This window comes from Choristoneura fumiferana, chromosome 9 (genome assembly GCF_025370935.1).
Source record: "Choristoneura fumiferana chromosome 9, NRCan_CFum_1, whole genome shotgun sequence".
Taxonomy (NCBI): domain Eukaryota; kingdom Metazoa; phylum Arthropoda; class Insecta; order Lepidoptera; family Tortricidae; genus Choristoneura; species Choristoneura fumiferana.
The window spans coordinates 14,587,282-14,606,983 of NC_133480.1; the positions used below are offsets into that span (position 1 = coordinate 14,587,282).

The following is a 19,702-nucleotide window of genomic DNA, read 5'->3' on the forward strand; positions in this document are numbered from 1 at the left end:
ACAGTGTGGAGGTGGAGGAACTGCATGAACACGCATATTTTGCATAAACTTAACTATCGTAAGGTCGCGGGTGAGCAGGAAATTCTTTTAGTTCGCATTAAGAATACTGCGGAGAGTCCTGGATGCCCGTTGGTAAATGGAGATCTATCGATATTTCGGCACAGTTGCATGCGCCTGATCACGAGACGATTGGAGCCGGAAACCGAATTCAATTAATAAAATTAGTAATTACCGCGATAGTCTAAAATATTGTGTCATAGGGAATTAGTTTAACATACAAAAAATAAGCTTGAGACATTGTACAGGTAACCTAATATAATAAGCGAATTTCCCAACCCAACCCCTACTGTAGACAGTTATAAAATAATGTAAGTACCTAAATAATCCCTACTTATTTATATTATAAATGCGACAGTAACTCTGTCTGTCTGTCTGTTACGCTTTCACGTCGAAACCGCTGGACTGATTTTGATGAAATTTGGTTTTGAGATAGTTTAAGCCCAAGGTTCAACATAGGATACTTTTTATTCCGGTAGAGGCGCCACCGCGCGATAACCTAGGGTCACGCGGGCATAGCTAGTGTATCATAAATGATAAAGTATTAATATAAGCTTGAAAGTATGATTAGTGACAGAGTGAACGGAAAGAATGGAAATTAAGCTTAAAATACATTAGTAAAGATAGAATAGTTAGAAAGACGGTGACAAGCCGCAAAGTAAGTTAGACGAAGAAAGCTAGAAGGAGAAAGTATTCGGAATGACAGTACGAGCTGTAGCAAAGCACGCACGCACGCACGCGCGCGCACACACACACACACACTCACATGTGGACGCCAATTATGAAACTTAACTGGGAACAGTCTCGATTAAACTAACTTTCAATTAAAAAAAAGGCTGCAACAAAAACAGTCCATCCGTTTAGGAGCTAAAATGCTACAGACATACACAACAGTCAAACTTATAGTAACCCTTTCTTTTTGGCGATGGGGTTAAAAATTAAATACACACAGTTTTAATCTGTACACAGAGCGTTGAATTCAAATCCGCGCTGCAGACGCGCCAACTTCCCGAAACATCTTAGCATAATTAGCAAAAGGGGCTGTTTATTGCTAATATTAGTTGTAGGGATTAATACAGAGTAGTCGCTCGACTATTATCGTGAGCGTCAGTCGTGGGGGGATTTAACAGCTCCCATTAGCACTTTTTGTAAGGCTACGGCGTTTCAGCCGTACATATTTTAAGGTACTACTACACACTGTTGTAGACTATCGCGGTTATTACTATTTTTTATTTATGATTTAAATTCGGGTGTGTCCGCGTACCTTGATTTTAGAGAGCTCGATATTTCGGCACAGTTGCATGTCGTCCCGTGATCATGGTGCATGCAACTGTGCCGAATATCGAGCTTATGTAAATAAAGGTACGCGTACAAACCCGAATTTAATCATAGTATTACTTAATTAAAAATGTGAAAGTTTGTGGGTTAGTTAATTCTCACGCTAAAACGCCTCACGGATTTGGGTGATATTTGGTACATATATTTGTAGCTGGACGTCTAGTAATAACGGGAGCGCCAAAGTTCGCATACTCTTCGCTAGTTATACCGTAAATTTTGTCCGAATAATCGTTTGTCATAATTTTTTTTCCACCTGAAACCTTCCCTCCTCCTGATTTTTCTGAAATTTTAAAATGGTCATCCTATAGAAAACTATAAGTTTAGATTAGGTTTGTTTTATAACAATTCCGACCAATTATTGGATTCAGAGAAAAAATAATTATGACAAACGATCATTCTGACAAGCATTACATTCGGACTCTCAATAAGTATGTGAGCCGCTATGGACCCTCGAATAACACATTGTAAACGGAAGAAAGAAAAAAATATTGCCAAAAACAATAATCCAAGTATAAATGTTGTTACCGGTTACGACCGTAGCGAATGTGTTAAGGTTAGTTTGATACAATCGCTAATTTAGGTACAAAGCCCCACATTGATGGACTGCAAACTTTTAAACTGGTGCTTCGCTACCACTACGCTTCTCTGTTTATTTTAATTATTTTTTTCCCCGTTATTTTAGAATATTTCTAGTCAGATTAATGATAAAGGATGCAAACTATCTGTATACCGAACTTCATCTAAATCGGTTCAGCGGTTTATGCGTGATGAGATAAAGTAACAAACAAACAAACATACTTACAAACTTTCGCATTTATTATATTAGTGAGTTTTTTTTTTTTATTCGACTGGATGGCAAACGAGCAAGTGGGTCTCCTGATGGTAAGAGATCACCACCGCCATAAAACATCTGCAACACCAGGGTATTGCAGGATGCGTTGCCAACTAGAGGCTAAGATTGGGTACCTCAAGTGCCAGTAATTTCACCGGCTGTCTTACTCTCCACGCTCGAAACACAACAGGCAAGCATCTGCTCCACGGCAGGATTAGCGAGCAAGATGGTGGTAGCAATCCGGGCGGACCTTGCACAAGGTCCTACCACCTGCATTAGATTCCAGCGGGATCGGGATGTGCGAATGAGGAAATCTCTGGAGACATGATATTTCACACATGTGTTCTTCTTACAAAGTAAATGAAGATCATGATGCAATTTTATGAAATACCCGTGGGAATTTAATAGAATCTTAAAAATTAGACCTTGCACAGATTTATGGAATATATTTATTAGCTTTACATAAACAGTAATATGTATCGTAGTAAAATTGCTATGTAATTGAAATTGTGATGAAACTGAAAAAAAATGTAACGGTTGAAAATTAGGTTCAATTTCGTTATTATAATAACGTAGCAATTTTGCTCTCTTCTAAGTCGTAAAGCCGAGTTTAGAATTGCAAGGAAAATCGTGCAAGTTGCATTACATTGCAAGGCCGTAAAGCGAACGAGTTTTAGTGGTCGAAGGTAGTGGTCAATCGAGCGCCGCAATGTAATGCAACTTGCACGTTTTTCTTGCAAGTCTGAACTCGGCTTAACACTCTTAAAGTGGTTGTGGTCGTTGGATGAGGATTAGCAGTGAACCTTCATGAGGACTTTTTCTTGGGAAAATTGAGTGTCTCTTTGCCTTTCACAGCGCAGTGCCGAGTCCAGAGTTCGTAGTTGGCAACGAAAGCGATGGGTCAGTCTTATACTAAAACCGGGCACGGTACGGACTTTTGCTACGGTAGGTACATATATTTTGATTACCACCCAACGTGAAGCGTCGAAATGTTTTGGAGCACTAAGACAAGCCCTGTAATGGCGGCACAAAAACAGTTTCCTCTAGGATCAAAAAGATACACTAAGAATTGCCCGCAAATCCTACAGTATAGGTAACTACTAGTAGGGGGGTTAAAACGCTGTATAGAGAACTAGTCAACTTTCTAATTTTCCTTGAAGACAACTCGGGCACGCTGTGCACCACAAAACTTCAAATAGAAAATCCTCCGTTTAGCTCACGAACAGCTCAATCAAAAACCGTAACACCCCCCCAATACCCTAATGCACAAATCCGAACCCCCCCTCCAAGACGTCTGGATGTTGGATGCGGGCAAATCTTCGAATTAATTTTACTGCCGAAATATGCAAATGGGGAGATAGGCCGACTAATAACATGTACAAAAGAGTGGTGACTTCAGCGCGGCGAGGCCGTAGAATAAAAGGACATAGGCAGATATGTCTATGTTGCCGCGATGCATCTGTGAGAAATAAGCTTTTTTCAAAATTACTTTTCAATACAACTTTTTTGGTGATCTACATCATGAAATACTAAATTTAATGTCAAGTCAATCCCGACACCTAGAAGTGCGTTAATTCTACTTGCAAGGTTTGATTCAAACATGGCAAATTATTGCAAAAGAAAAAAGAAAGTGTTATTTTAATCTATTAATTACTTATCTGTATTTACTATGTTGTTTGATTGTTGTTCTCTCCTTCTTCACCAGTAGAAAAGGCAACATTATCTCTGATTAATATAGGCAGATTTTAACCCCCGACGCAAAAAGAGGGATGTTAAAGTTTGACCGCTATGTGTGTATCTGTGTGCCTGTGTGTCTGTCTGTCTGTGGCACCGTAGCTCTTAAACGGGTGCCGATATGAATGCGGTTTTTTTTGTTTAAAAAGCAGGTCTTCTAACAATGGTTCTTAGATATGTTTTATCGAAATCGGTTCAGCCGTTTTTGAGATATTGAACTTTAAAGTGACAGTCGGGGTATTCAATTTTTTTTTTCTCGTAAAAGTGCTAAGTACCGCTGAAAATACTTTGCACTGTCTCAAAAAAAAATAATTTCCATTCTTACTATTTATTAGCCGTGTAAGATTTGTAAGATTTTTCTTGAAACTATATGTACCTCATTGACATAGCATTCTAAGTCACGTTATTTTTGTGCTACGAAAAAGTAGGCAGCTACGTCGTAACAGCGCGTAGCAACTTGCTACGACGTAGCCCGTTACGGTTACATTTGGATACGTTTAAAACACTTTTATCTGTACGTAGTCGCAAAGAGCTCTTTTAAACGTCCCTTAAATCCTGGTAGCTTATGAAACCACACACTTACTTAACAGAAAAATCATCAAAGCTAGTAAAACAAAGTAATGAGAAATATGCAGGAAAATAAAATTACAGAAATGTACATACGTACGTTTTAATTAATTCCAAGACAGTGTCGCGTCTGCAATAAGCGTGCGTGGTAAACAAATAATCTGTGCCTTAATCGTTACCTCAGGCTAACATTATAGCCGCTTCGAGGAGCTTAATAGGTAACAAAATTTACCGTGATAGTAGAAAATACACGACGCTTACGTGCCGGCATTCTCGCGAACTCGCCCGTTATTAAATAGATCCGGGAGGTGGCGCTGTTATTAATTGGGTAAGTTTATTTTCATGCACATTTGGGCGAGGCTAAAGAAAAAGGCCAGTTTGAAGCGTTAATTATCTGTAAAAAAACATTTATTCCTGACAACAATAAAAAATGCGCATGTTACGAACATGCGCATGTTGCGCATGGTCCCAAATCAGCAAACTGCCGGTTCAAAAATTGGCGCAATTTCTTGATGATTGATGAATTTATAGACATTGGGCTATATTTAGGTGTACAGTCCAGTTCATACACTTGTGAGCAAAATTTTTATCAAAAATATCTGAACACGACTCTATTGTTAACGGCGTACAAGTTTATGAACTCGACTGTACGGGAGAGCAAATAGGTTTGTTACTTCTAAACCATCAAACCCTGCGCATGTAACTGCATAGCTTATGTTTGTTTTACGTCATCATCATCATATCAGCCGTAGGCAGTCCACTGTTGGACAAAGGTCTCCCCACTCCCGTTGCTCATAATGATGCTTGGCAAGTAGGTTGGAGCCTTGGCAGGCGCAGTATATCATGCAAGGTCGCCTAGGAGACGCTTCTTTCCATCTTCTGGTGACACCTCTTCACCTCAGCCAGTTACTAAAACGCCCACGGGAGGAGAAGGCAACATTGTAATGCCAGCGCCCGCGGCAAAAGTATTTTTTCACTTCCCATGCTCGTAAAGTTCGCGTTTATGCTGGATCTAGGCGACATAAAATGACTTTTAGTGTCAACAGCCACAAACAAAAAAAATTGTATATATTTTTTAATATTTTTTTAATTTACATAAAACGAAAAATCAATCAAATCAATTAAAATAAATCAATAAAACTAAAAAAATATATAATTATATAACAATGCATGAAAAATAAAAGGTACATAGAAAGTGAACAATTGTTTCCACTGTTGCTATTTCATTTCCTCGCAGTCTAAGCAGAGTGTAAAACTCGTGCATTAAACCTATTTTCCCCTCGACGTGTCTATAATATGACCGCGTCGGGTAAAATGGCTCGTTTTATGATCTTGTTGTACAATCTACTATTTTTTATTTGACGTTAAATATGAATTATTTACAGTTAGCAGTGCACGATGTCTAGTGCGCTTTTTCTTTTCTTCTGTTCCGTGGGAGTATGCACAACTTGTACAAGGCGTGCCATTCTCAAATTCAGTCAATGCAGGGGGGCTACTACGAAATTCAAAGTTCGTATCGTACCATCCCTTTCGCTCTCGTAATAAATAACATTAGCGTTAGCGGGACGACAAAATATGAAGTTTCAATTTTGCACTTACTTGCACAGCACGGTCTGGCTCCCGGCGTCGAAGAGACCCCCGCGGCCCCAGCGCGACGGCAGCTCGACCACGGCGACCCCGCGTGACCCCCACACGCACACGCGACCCCCGCAGCTGCTGGTGGTGATGCGCTCCACGGAAAACTGAGGCGGGGAAAGGAGGTGGAGTTTCTGAAAAGAAAAACAAGCAATTGTACTAACTGTTCATAGAGTTATGCTATATGCAAATAGGACTATGACATCGGGATTTTTGGCTTATAGTTTCTTTAAAAGCCGCCAACAGACTAATGACTCTCCTTGACTTGTTGGTACTCATGGGTGGTAATGATCCCATCAGATGACCCGCATGCTCGTTTTCCACCCTCTCATAATAAAAAAGCAGTTGGTAAGGTACGATTTAATGTTTAAAACTTTCATGATTTTCACTCATAATTAAAATATCACTATATCACAAGCGGTGGTCACGAGTAAACGTTTCATCACTCGTGCCCACGGCCACTGAAATGAGGTCGAAACGTCGAGGTAAATATTAACCGGGTATTTAGCGTGATAAGTCCCGTTTTTGGTATTTTAATTATATTCTCTTCTACCAAAAAATATGACACGAAACAACCACATTAGTTGATAGATAGATAATGAATAATAAATAAATAAATATCACGGGACAAATCACAACAATCGACCTAGTCCCAAAGTAAGCTTAGCAAAGCTTGTGTTATGGGTACTAAGCAACGGATAAATATAATTATATACATAGATAAATACACATTGAACACTCAAGACCCGAGCGAAAACATTCGTATTTTTAATACAAATATCTGCCCCGAGATATCGAACCCGGGTCCTCAATCTTCGTAGTCTAGTTAGTGGTTCTTTAACCACTAGGCCATCTGGTCGTCGAATATTTATCGGGATTTAACTAGGAACTATTTTATTGCTATAATTAACTCGACGTTGGACCAAATTGCCACAGTCACGAGTCAACTCCACATCGTGAACGGCCGCTGCTATATGGTCAAAACGTCGAAGTAATTTTAGCAATAGTTCATGATTAAGTCCCGGTAAGAATCGCGATAGTTGAAAACCTTAGACATGTAGAAATGTAGATAGTGGTTAAAAAGACAAGACAGAAGAAAGATACTAAAACCATCGCGCTACTCGTACAGTCACCAGCATCAATATCTGACACAACAAGCGTGCATAAATATCTGATACGACTCTATTTCTAGGGCCGGAAGGACGTGTTAGATATTTTTGCACGATCCGCTGTGGCAGATATTAATGCTGGCGACTGTACCACCGAAATACGCGCTAAACCACCCCTCACAAGCTTAAGTATGTATTAGCTTACATACGAACGTTGAAAGTTGAATGATACTCATGAGAATAAAATTGCGTAGTTGATTTCATATCTAGTCAGAATTCACGTCTTCCTCTGTACGATAGCTAAAGAAGCCCCGCACGGAAATGATCAAACTTCCACAAAAAAATCCTCAACAACCGAAAACAAGCTCGAAAATAAAACATCAATCGAAAGTCTTAATTGCCGGCGCTCCCGATAAGCAACTATACCCCAGGAAATATGATTAAGAAACTTTTTTAATCAATAAGATGAACAAGAAGGCCGAGGAAGCGTAGCTTCCTGCCGTTTTTTAGTCTTATTTCTCATTACGCCGCCGCCTCGCAGCTTCCTCTTACGTCATAGTTATAATCATTTATCGTTTGATGGCCGAGCCCGGGGTTTCCCTGTAAAAGCGGGAAATTGAAAAAGTTGTTGATCGTCAAGTGTGAGGTGTGCTGGGACGCGGCTGTTGTTTTGGGGAAAAATAACGTAGTTTTATTTTATGTATGTGGTTGTTGAAAACATCCTCGAATCTTCCTCAGACATGATTCTTAAACACATATCATGATACAAATAAACATACGTGTGACGTGTCTCTATTCTGTGGGCAATGACCGAAACCCTGAGTATTTAGAGTTTCTTCTCAGGATACTATAGAAAGAATGTATATGAAGCTCTCAACCAGTGTCGTAGCTAGATAACCAAAGGCCCTGGGGCAAAAAATAAACTAGGGCCCCAACTAAACTATACAGGGTGGAAAGTTAAGATGGGGCAGCAATACTGGTTTTAGTTAAAATGTTCAGTTTTTAGTCGTCTACATACTGTTTTAATTTTTTTAAGCATAAAGGATTCATATTCGTAAAAAAACAACATGCGAAAGTTTCACTTTGCAAATTAGTACCCTACGAACTGTATGGAAAAAGTTTTCTTTGATTTGTAGTACTCTAACCTTAGTTGGTCTCAAAGACTGTTTTAATCCTTGATAGAAATGGGACCGCTTGGCATTAAAATAAAAAAGTCAAATCTGTCGATTTTCTCGCTGACTGTACATTTTATCAAAGATCTGTGAATGTCGATAGTCATCACTCAAAAAGTTAGTAAAGGTCTCCTAAGAGCATTTTCGCGTAGCATCAAGGGATCTAGTAGCTGCCCTTGCTGCCCCATCTCAACTTTCCACAACTCAACTCAACTTCAACTTTTCGTTGTGTTCCGAATTCGACGTAGGTACCCCAGATTTGTCATTTATAGTTTGTAAGTCAGAGTCCGAGGGGCCCGCTGCCTGAGCTTTGAGCACTGCCCCGTCTAGCCCTACGGTAGCTACGTCACTGTTCTCAACCCGCACCGGGTCCGCGTAAGAACTAATTCCCAAGCCCTCACACTCTGTAAGGCCTGTGCCCTGCAGAGGGACGTAGGTATATTTATAAACCGAGATGTGATGATGTGTGTGATTTGTGTGTGACGACCGGATGGCCAAGTGGTTAGAGAACCTGACTACGAAGCTTGAGCTCCCGGGTTCGATTCCCGGCCGGGGTAAATATTTGTATGAATAATGCGAATGTTTGTTCTCGGGTCTTGGATGTTTAATATGTATTTAAGTATGTATTTATCTATATAAGTATGTTTATCCGTTGCCTAGTATCCATAGTACAAGCTTTGCTTAGTTTGGAACTAGGTCAATTGGTGTCAAATGTCCCATGATATTTATTGTATTTATTTCTATTTATTTTCGGACTTCCAACAATCAGAACTAAAATGTTATGTGAACTTGGGCGCTTTCGAGAACAACACTGCTAAACTGCTATTCGATTAGCGCTGCGATGGTTAGCAAAGTCACGATGGCATTTTGTTTACAGTGAAAGCCAAGTTAGTTAACGGTTTAAATCGATCCACATTACACATAAATTGCCATTCGCCATATAACACAGGCAAATAATACCGATTCTAATTCCAAACAATAGTTCAGTTAGAATAACAGTCCGACAATCTTTCCAGCCCATTACACGCCCAAAGTTAGTAAAGCTCACTAATTTATATTGCAATTCCTGCAAGCACTTGCAATAATCCTGCTCTGTTTATTTATATGTTGCCGGGTAACGGTTAAATATGAGATATTTGCCTTGCATTCGAGCTTCTTTGGTGACGGTTGTTAAAATACTTAACAAGGTATTAATTAGAAAAAAACCTCAAGACACCCCAACAGTATTTTTTTATTCTAAGTTACTTCATTATATTTCTTTTCTAATCCCTTAATAATTTCAATGTTTTGCTAAGTCAGTAATTCTCATAATTTCCACATCTACACTCGTAATTTGTATTTACAGAAAAACGGCCAGTATTAAATCATCTAAATAGTATTCAAACTCGTTAAATCATTTAATTGGCGCAAGCTGCATTCGTAACTTTTAGACCAGGCACAGTAAACAAAGACGTTCCTACATCGTTCTTCTGGACGCCCCGCGACGAGGCCCGGCTTCACGCAGGGCTTTGGGGAAAGAGAGGTGAAAAATATAACGGTCTTTAGTACGTAGGTAGACCTTTTCTACATATTTTCTAAAAAAAATTAAAGTTAAAAATCTCATCTTACAGTATCGCGTCACTTATCGGCAACCCTTGCCTCAGAACAAGTTGGCCAGGCGAGGAATTGTAAACCGCTATCGCCTGTACGACCGCTGGATTTATGCCGTTAGGTGCGGAGGTTCGGTAGCAATGGCAGCGGAGAGCGATTTTAAAGTAACTAGTATAGAGTACATTGTACACATAGAAATAGAGTTGTCAGTCAAGGAAACCGATCACAGCGGCGTCAAGCGGGTGGGGCCTAACTATTTATTTCGTATACATAACTTTGCCTATAAATTAAATATAGGTATAGTGCGCTCACAGCGGTTAATATAGATAACATATTTTTGCCGTATGTTTCGTATTCATTACATTTGTATGTATGTATGTAAACTCTTTATTGTACATAATAAAAGAAACAAAATACAATTTGTCCTGCACAAAATGATACAAGACAAATACATCCAGCATTATCTGCAAGTATAGATTTCGTATTTTTTTTTCTCATTTAGGATTAGGCATCCCTTGGAACCCATTCGGTGACGATTGGTGCCCATCAGTCTGGATGCATGCGGCAGACATGTTCGGCCCAGTCCCACTTCATCTTGGCGGTCTTGACACCCACATCTGTAATACGAGTTTTAGAGCGCAGTGCCGCGTTTCTTTTTCGATCAGTTCTTTATTATATCTAATGTCAAAGTGTGTGTAATATCGTGAACATTATTAAAGGGATTTTTTTCCGCGGAACGCATCCTATTGCGCAATTGCTACAGGTTGTGCTCGCTTACAGTCACACCCCACCTTCACCACGGCGGCGGAGGGGACACCAGGCGGGTTAACGCACTTTGATTCTTTCCAATAATCTCTCGCTAATGCACTGTTCCTGCGGATTTTGTTCTCATTCAAAGGTAAGGGGTTGAATACAGAGCTAAGTGCTAAGCTAGCTAGCTTGTGCTAAGGAGAGGACGAGCTCCGTTCAACAGTGGCCGTCTCATGGGAATGATGTTGTGTTACAGGCAGTTCTTGATATATCATAGTATCAAAGAAAAACAGCTGCTTTATCAAATTAGGCAAATATGAACTTAATTTTCAGGTGGTAGGACATTGTGCAAGGTCACCCGGATTGCTACCACCATCTTGCTCGCTAATCCTGCTGTAAAGCAGCAGTGCTTGCACTGTTGTGTTTCGGCGTGGAGAGTAAGACAGCCGGTGAAATTACTGGCACTTCAGGTATCCCAGCTTAGGCCTCTAGGTTGGCAACGCATCTGCAATACCCCTGGTGTTGCGGATGTTTATGGGCGGTGGTGATCTCTTACCATCAGGAGACCCACTTTTTGCTCGTTTGCCATCCAGTCGAATAAAAAAAAAATTTAGAAATAAGCGCATGTTTAAGTTAAGTACCTAATCTTATTTAGGCCTAATACGCCCAACTTCGATTTATATATAACACTAGCTTTTTCCCGCGGCTTCGCCCGCGTGGAATTCGGTTATCGCGCGCTGTTCCCTCGGGAACTGTGCATTTTTCCAGGATAAAAAGCAGCCTATGTCACTCTCTGGCCCATAAAATATCTCCGCTCCGTTTCGACGTGAAAGACGGACAAACATACAAACACACACACTTTCGCATTTACAATATTAGTATGGATAAACAAAAAATACTCAAATATAGTACCGTATTCTGTTCATTATATATTTACTACATGCAAGAAGGCCCTTTTTATATTTGTACAGTCAACGTCATCAATAAATGATCATTTCTGTACCTTGTCGCTTTCAGTCATTACACAATTTCGTATGGATTTTCAAACATGACATTAATGTGACAAGGTACAAAAGTGATCACTTATTTATGACGTTGACTGTATCCATAAAATAGCACGTTTAACGTATAATAAGCACTAAAACTTAACGATTTCTAGCTACGACTAGTTCCCTGTCCAAGTCAGGTATCCTATTAAATAAACCAATACGAACCAACCTGATTAGTGCCGTCTCAGGCCACCGGGTCAGTTCCCGCGGGGCGGCGGCGGGTAAGAGCGAGAAGGCTAATTAAAAATTCTATGTTTTTTTAATGCAACTATCTAGGATTGGAATGGATTAATTAGTTTGCTGCCCGATGGCGTCAAGTTTAGTTGTAAGTTAGCATTAGTTAGTTATGATTGGTTTTTTGGAGTCTTTTGTATTTTATATTTCAACTTGTTACTTTTACGGTCATCCCGTAAAACCATATCGACAACACAAACTGAGACATGGATGCACAAAAAAACCAGAAAAGAGACCAGCGCTGGGAATCAAACCCAGGTCCTCCGCAATCCGTGCTGCGTGCTATAACCCCTACACCACCGCTGAACAGGAGTCTAGAGCTAGACACAAATCACCTGTCCCGTTGTCTGTCTGTAATCAAATCTTGCAAGTTCAATTCGACCAACTTCCAGTAGTCGGATTGACTCGAAATTTGGCTTACTTTAGTATGTAATTTGCGTGACAATACAATAATCTGGTTGTGTCATCTTGGTACTCGGGGCAGGATCGTCTCCATTGGACGGTACTCCTTATTCAATGACATCGACAACAAGTGCAGTCAGCAAAAAAAGCTTGTATTAAAAATGTTTTTTTTACCATTAACTTTATTACCGAAAAACACATGCTAAATTTGAAGTGTAATTTCAAAAAACTCAACGAGATCTGAAGACCGGGTTTGAACCCACGATCCTTTGCTTGAGAGGCCACAGCTCCAACCACAAGGCTACAACTTCTCGGCTAAGCTACGACCAGTTAACATCTCATTTGCGCAAAGTATTTAAAAATCGTGCACGAAAAAAATCTTTCACGCACAGCTTACATTTTAATGAATAAATATTACATTACATATATAAAATACACGTGGCACCTCGCCCACTTAATTACCGTATGCGCTATAAAAAACCAAATGCAAATCCAAGTACAATAAAAATAAGGGTAGGGATAGGATATTAAAATTCGAGATATACTCTAAGCCGTGCAATAATTAAAAGGTGGGTTAGGTTAGGATGGCTGCTATTATTTCATATTTATAAAATATGCTAGCGTTATTGCCGCGGTGCCGCTCCCACTTTTTTGGGGAAAGGGGTTGTATTAAAAATATTTTGGCTAAGACAACAAAACACATTTCTCCTTCGCATATTCAGACGCAGAAATATTTACAGATATCTCTCTCATGTCGTGCGAAGATATTGATTGCAAAAAACAAGGAATTTAAAGGCACTTTTTTCGAGACTAAAGTGAAATAATTTTAAGCGTCATTATTATATTTTACAAAGGGGTCGTATCAAAAATATTTTGGCTAAGACAAGAAAACACATTTCTCCTTCACATATTTAGACGCAGAAATATTTACAGGGATCTCTCTCATGTCGTGCGAAGATATTGATTGCAAATAAACAAGGAATTTAAAGGCACTTTTTTCCAGACTAAAATTAAATAATTTTAAGCGTCATTATATATTTTACAGGCTTTTATTTAACTCGCGCAATGTACTCGTTTGTATGGGTCAAATCATGCGAGTATAATCTGACCCACTTCTAGTGGTTAGATTGACTTAAAATTTGGCATACTTGTGCGAATCTGATGAGAATACAATAATCTGGCAGTGACATCTTGGTGGCCCGGCTAGGACCGTCTCCGCTGGTCGGAACTCCCCAACGGTTAAAGACATGACTTGAAATTTGGCATGGAAACGTAGTTTAGATGACTATGCAAGTACAGTCAACAAGCAAAAAAGCTTGCATTCAAAATTAATTTAATCTTGATCAGACATTCTTGATGGTTGGACCATTTGATTTCAGATAACATAGCTTTAACGTCCGCAACCGGCCCAGACAGAGTAAAAGACAAACAGACTTGCGCATTTAAAACAGCACAGATTACTTGTAATATAGAAAATATAATTTATTCCGCGCGCGTGGACGGTATCGCGATCGGTGCCGGGGACAGATATTTTTTTAAGCTGTGTTGTTTACGTGACCGCGGGCGCCGTTTTGCGAAGATTACGTGCATTCAAACAATTTGGGCTTCTGGGGGTCCGCAGGCAGAGAAACACTGCTAATTAATAATGGTATTAGGAAGAAAAATGGTCTCGCCGGAAGACTAGCGCAGACTCCATCCGAGGAGTCTATGCGTTTATGCTGAGCCGGAACCTTTGCGGACACACTAAGATAGTTGTTTTATTTTGTATCTCGCCCTTTGTTTTTTTGTATTTTGTTATTGTGTTATTTTACCTATTGTTTGTGTCTCGAATAAACTTTTTCATTTTCATTTTCAATTAAAGAAAATACCTAAATAAATATCACTAAATATCATGGGACATGTGATTCCAATTGACCTAGTCCCAAAGTAAACAAAGCTTGCGTTATGGATACAAGGCAACGGATAAAAATTTAAGTTAATAGATACATACTTAAATACATATTTAACACCCAAGACTCGATAAAAACATTCGTATTTTTCATACAAATATCGGCTCCGACCAGGAATCAAACCCGAGATCTCAAGCATCGTAGGAGGGTATCTTAACTACTGGGTTATCCGGCCGTCAAAAACTACTAATTATGCACTAACAATTACATTTAACAATACACGACTTGTTACAATAAATGGGTGTTCATGCAGCTCCTACACCTCCACACCATAACATAATCCATTCATATCTATTTTAGATTTGGCAACAAATTAAAAGTAAAATGCTGAATGATGTGATTGCATGCCGAGCCGGAGCTGTTTGCCATATAATTAAGTATTAATGTTATGGATTTACTTGTACTTAATTATGGTTTTTACGGCCAACCAATGTATTTACTTCCTTTCTTAAAAATTGGTGGTTAATGTTGTTTCATACATACACCTATTCGAAATATTCAAATGTGTAGGGTACTCAATAGCTTGAATAAATTCGCGGGTCCTTTTGTCAAAGGACCGAAGCATTCTTTTTTTTTTTCAAATTAAATGACGTAATCTTATTTTCAGTCTTATACGGAACTCAGACCCCCCCGTCCCGCAACACACTTACCATTTTTTTTTTCACGTCCAAATTTTTGATCGGAGCAAAGATCAGGCTGATTTATTTTTCAGACGTGGCGGACAGTGAATTAAATATGGCCCTTTGTTTTTGTACATATTTTCGGTCGCGTGCATCATGAGTCGCATAAAACACGATCATTACGAGGCAATAAGAAACATTACAAATTGGCCAGACACGACATAAAGTTTTTTAGTTACGCTACTCGCCCAGAGATGGCGCTGGTAGGCACGTTCTAAGTTGATCGTTCGCTTCATTTTCGTTTTGGATAGACAGAAGACAGTGATTTGGTTTACACACTAAAATAACAAATAATAATATTAAATTAGCTAATTTATATGCTAAACTATGTTAAAAATACTGATTGGAAATAACCAATAACCTCAAGTCTAATAAACAACACCGGTAAAAAGAAAACGAACAAAATTTATATTAGAAAAAAAAAAATGAAATTTTTATAACAAAATTTATATTGCTACACCGCTTACTATATAAAAAAAATACAGGTTCGTTTCTTTCTACTTTTTGTTTGCATAGGGCGATACAAATGGAAGGAAAGTGCCCTTGTATATTTTCTCAGTGTGTTATTATTTTTGAGCCTTTTACTCGTATTACAAGTATTAAACTTATATCACAAATCTGCACTAAAAAGCCCCATCAGAATTCTCCAGAATTATACGCCATTATTTTCCACGCCGTAAACCAAAATTAATACTTTAGAGCCAATCGGATATTTTACGATTACAAATCTAAATTTTATTGCACTGGGTGCCCGATTCCATGGATTGCTTCAGACAGAGCCAGGGCCGTTTAATGCCACGCGAAGCTATTAATCCACCAAAAATGAGGGAATTGGAGATTGGGTGTTTAGATTTTCTATTTGATTGTCCCTGATTCTGGAATTGTGATATCGACACTGGCAAAAATTAACTGTGAAGAATTTGAGCACGGAATGCAGGTAAAATAAAGAATACTTGAACCGAAGAACGTTAAATACAATTATCTTCTAAAATACTCTTGAGAGTGGCCGTGGTTAAGTACAGTATGGAATCAGGCTTTGCATTCCAGAAGACCATGTTGAAAATAAAATGAATAAACTTGACCCTCACATGTACACAGTTCTTTAAATTAAATTACTTATAACGCTTTATTACTTCAGACATTGACAACAGACACGTATCGAGATCCACGGCTAAAAAACAATGTAACGCCAAAGGTAAACCCAGCCTCAATCTCCTCCCAGTCCATTCCGCATCGCTTAAATATGAGCCGTAATCATCCACGTTTTCCCTACCTGTCTGGGACGACATCGAACGGCGAAATAGTTGCCAACTCCCCACATAAATCACCAACTCGAGCAAAACCTACTCTCTTCTGAGCCATTAGCATTTTTTATGCATAGGAATCGATCCGAGAGCCGTCTAATGCCTCCCGCGATACATTAATATCTTACTTTTTATGACTCTTCTGTAACATTCCATCTCGGGAATAAGGACTCAGACGCCAGAAGCATCGACAGAAGACTGTAAGCTTTATTCGAGCTCCGCAAGGATGGAATTGATGTTGTGGCGGGATATTTCAGATCGGATAGGTGCGAAAATTGCTGGAGTTTCAGGAGTTGATAATAGGTGGCGTTGGCGATTTTCTTAACGCTTTCATTTTTCTTTCACGGGCACTTTGAGATTAAAAGTTTGGAAAATGAAATGAAAAGTTCGCTCGGAGTCAGTTAGAGCCCGTATCGGGAGTATTGGGGGCAGAGGGAAAGTTTGGGAGGGCAAATTAAATTATTCAAATACATTTCTTTTCTTTGGTGTTATTTTGATCGAAATCAGCCCGGAGGAGCGAAGTGTGTAATGAGTTCGGACTTCCAGTTTTGGTTTTTGTTGCCGCCTAGTATTTGTTTACTCCGATTCTTTCATAAATTGGGTCCATCAGTCTTAAAAAGTTTGACAATATTACTAATTTTTCATTTGCTGTGTATTCCGTTGTCTGTTTTTTCAAATAGTACAGTCACCAGAATTAATATCTGCTACAGCGGAGCGTGCAAAAATATCTGACACGTCCTACCCGCCCAAGAAATAGAGTCGCATCAGATTTATGCACGCTTGTTGTATCAGATATTGGTGCTGGTGACTGTACGACTTTGATCTTCGTTAATAAAAGTAAAGAACATTGACCAACTTTTTACTGATGTGAGTTGGACCAAGTGCTGGCCAGAATAAACTAGTGCATTTTACTCTTTAGGTTAACACTAGTAGACTGTATACAAAAACGCTTTAAGATCTACCCCAGGAGTCATGAAGAAAAAGTTTTCATGGGAACTAAAATAAACATTAAAATCATTTACTCGTTACGTTAAAAGTCTTAACAGTAGACTTCTAATAGTCATTTAGTTATATTAAATGATATTGTAACGGATAACTCACGTCTTAAACCGAGTTTAGCTCGACATGTTTCGGGCTAGGCATGTTGCGTTACAATATCATTTAATATGAGTGAGTCTCACGGTAGTTTCATGTTCAAAGTCATTTAGTTAATTCAGTAGTTATCGTCAATTTTGAAAATACATTTTTTTTTTCTAATAGAAAGTAACGGCAACGCAAGGAAGTTGTTAAATGTTTTTCATTTCTGGGCAGCATTAGGTCCAAATCTTGTCAATCTTTGTCTACTAATCTCTCTTGTTAATCTACTAACTTTTACCCGCGGCTTCGTTGGTGTCAAGGCCAAACTCTAAGATTCTATGTTTCTCGTGAAGGTACTTCTAAAATCGGCGACGCTGCGGGCCAAAGATATCATATAAAAGGATCTATCTAAATACGCAGTATCTAGATACTTAGTGCTATCTCGTTTATTTTTTCTATAGTTATAATCTGGTCGAATTCTGTAATATAACTCTCGTGCTGGCGAGCGGCCAGGCGGCGTCTTATCGGGAGCTTTACAGCCGCTCCCGGAAAATATTATGACCAATGCAATGGGATTAAAAGGGAATGTATTAATACATACTAATACGCAGGGGTTATCCCGATGCTGGGTTATGTTTGATCTTGGGTGTGCGTTTGTTTGTGACAAGAATCGGATGGTCCATGACTCTCATTGAGTAGTTGGTATGGGCGGTGGTGACCATTTCCCATTAGATGGCCTGCATGCTCGTTTGCTTCGCTCTCATAATAAAAAAAAAGAAATAGACAATAGAAATAGAAATATTTTATTCGTTCTTCGCACAGTACACGACACGCACAGCACATAAAACATAGTAATAATATATTAAAAAAATAAGATAAAAACGCGTCTCTTTGCGCGATAGAATCCGGAATACGGAAATTCGTGGAAGAACTAAATTCACCGACATAGCTGGAAAAATATGCAAGTTGAAGTGGCAATGGGCGGGCCACATCGCACGAAGAACAGATAACCGTTGGGGGAGAAAATTCCTCGAGTGGCGACCACGAACCGGAAGACGAAGCGTTGGCAGGCCTCCCACCAGGTGGACTCACAACATTGTGAGAGATGCGGGAAACCGGTGGATGCAAGTGGCGAGTTGTCGTTCATTGTGGCGTTGTAAGGGGGAGGCCTTTTGAACATGAAACTACCGTGAGACTCACTCATATTAAATATATTGACCCGGATAACTCACGTCTTAAATCGAGTTTAGCTCGACATGTTTCGGGCTAATCCGTAGCCCTTCGTCTACGACGACGGAGGCCTTTGTTTAGCAGTGGGCATCGTTCGGCTGATGATGATGATAATGAAGAGTAAAACAAGTATTAAGTATGAGAAAAATGGTGTGAGAAATTCTATGAAATAATATCGGAATATTTCAGCAAATATTTTTTGCGCCACATTCTTCACGGCAATGATGGTTTTTCCGAAAGCGCTGGTGATATAAAAAAGGGGCATGCAAAGAGCTCTTTGGAGCCCACTTACAACATAAACATTTATATTTTCCTTTGATTTTATTAAATAATTCTTTTTTAATAGTGTATCCCGGATTGATCTTTAATAGAACAGTTAACTGTCAGTTCCATCACTAATATAATACAATACAATATAATGACTCTTTATTGTACACCACAATAGTAAGCGTTACAGAAAACTGATAGCAAAATAACAAGGTTCATTAAAACGTGTGCGTAAGAAAATCTTACAGACATCAGCCGAATTCTACCACCGCACTCATTACGCGCCAGCCATTTTTTAAGCTAACACTTTAATATGCTAAGAGCATACTTATATATCCGCCGATACTATACCCTGGCAGTCAGCCAAGCTCTTATTTGATTGCCAAATTATCTGGCGTTTAAGCCCAAAGTCTTTATCGATTAGGAGTTTTGTACTTTATACTATGTATCTAGAGGTTTTAAGGTATGGGTTATGTGTAGTTATCAAATGTTAGTTACAGTGGAAGGCGGAACAAATCATCGCTGCGAAATATAAGGGAGTGGACCGGGACCAGCCGTGTAGAGCAACTGTTGCGGATGGCTCTAGACAGGGATAGATGTTCAGAGCTTACGACCAACCAGGTGGTAGGACCTTGTGCAAGGCCCGCTCGGATTGCTACCACCATCTTGCTCGCTAATCCTACCGTGACGCAGCAGTGCTTGCACTGTTGTGTTTCGGCGTGGAGA

The 19,702-nt window shown here is 39.3% G+C and overlaps 1 protein-coding gene across 1 annotated transcript in view; it reads right to left on the reverse strand.

Annotated features, from left to right (window-relative positions):
* Positions 1-19,702, reverse strand: part of mbo (Nuclear pore complex protein Nup88) — a 205,781-nt gene that overhangs the window by 93,767 nt on the left and 92,312 nt on the right. Inside the window, exon 2 of the mRNA XM_074092573.1 lies at positions 6,128-6,297. Within this exon, the coding sequence (XP_073948674.1) occupies positions 6,128-6,297 (170 nt within the window). The remainder of the gene's footprint in view (positions 1-6,127; positions 6,298-19,702) is intronic.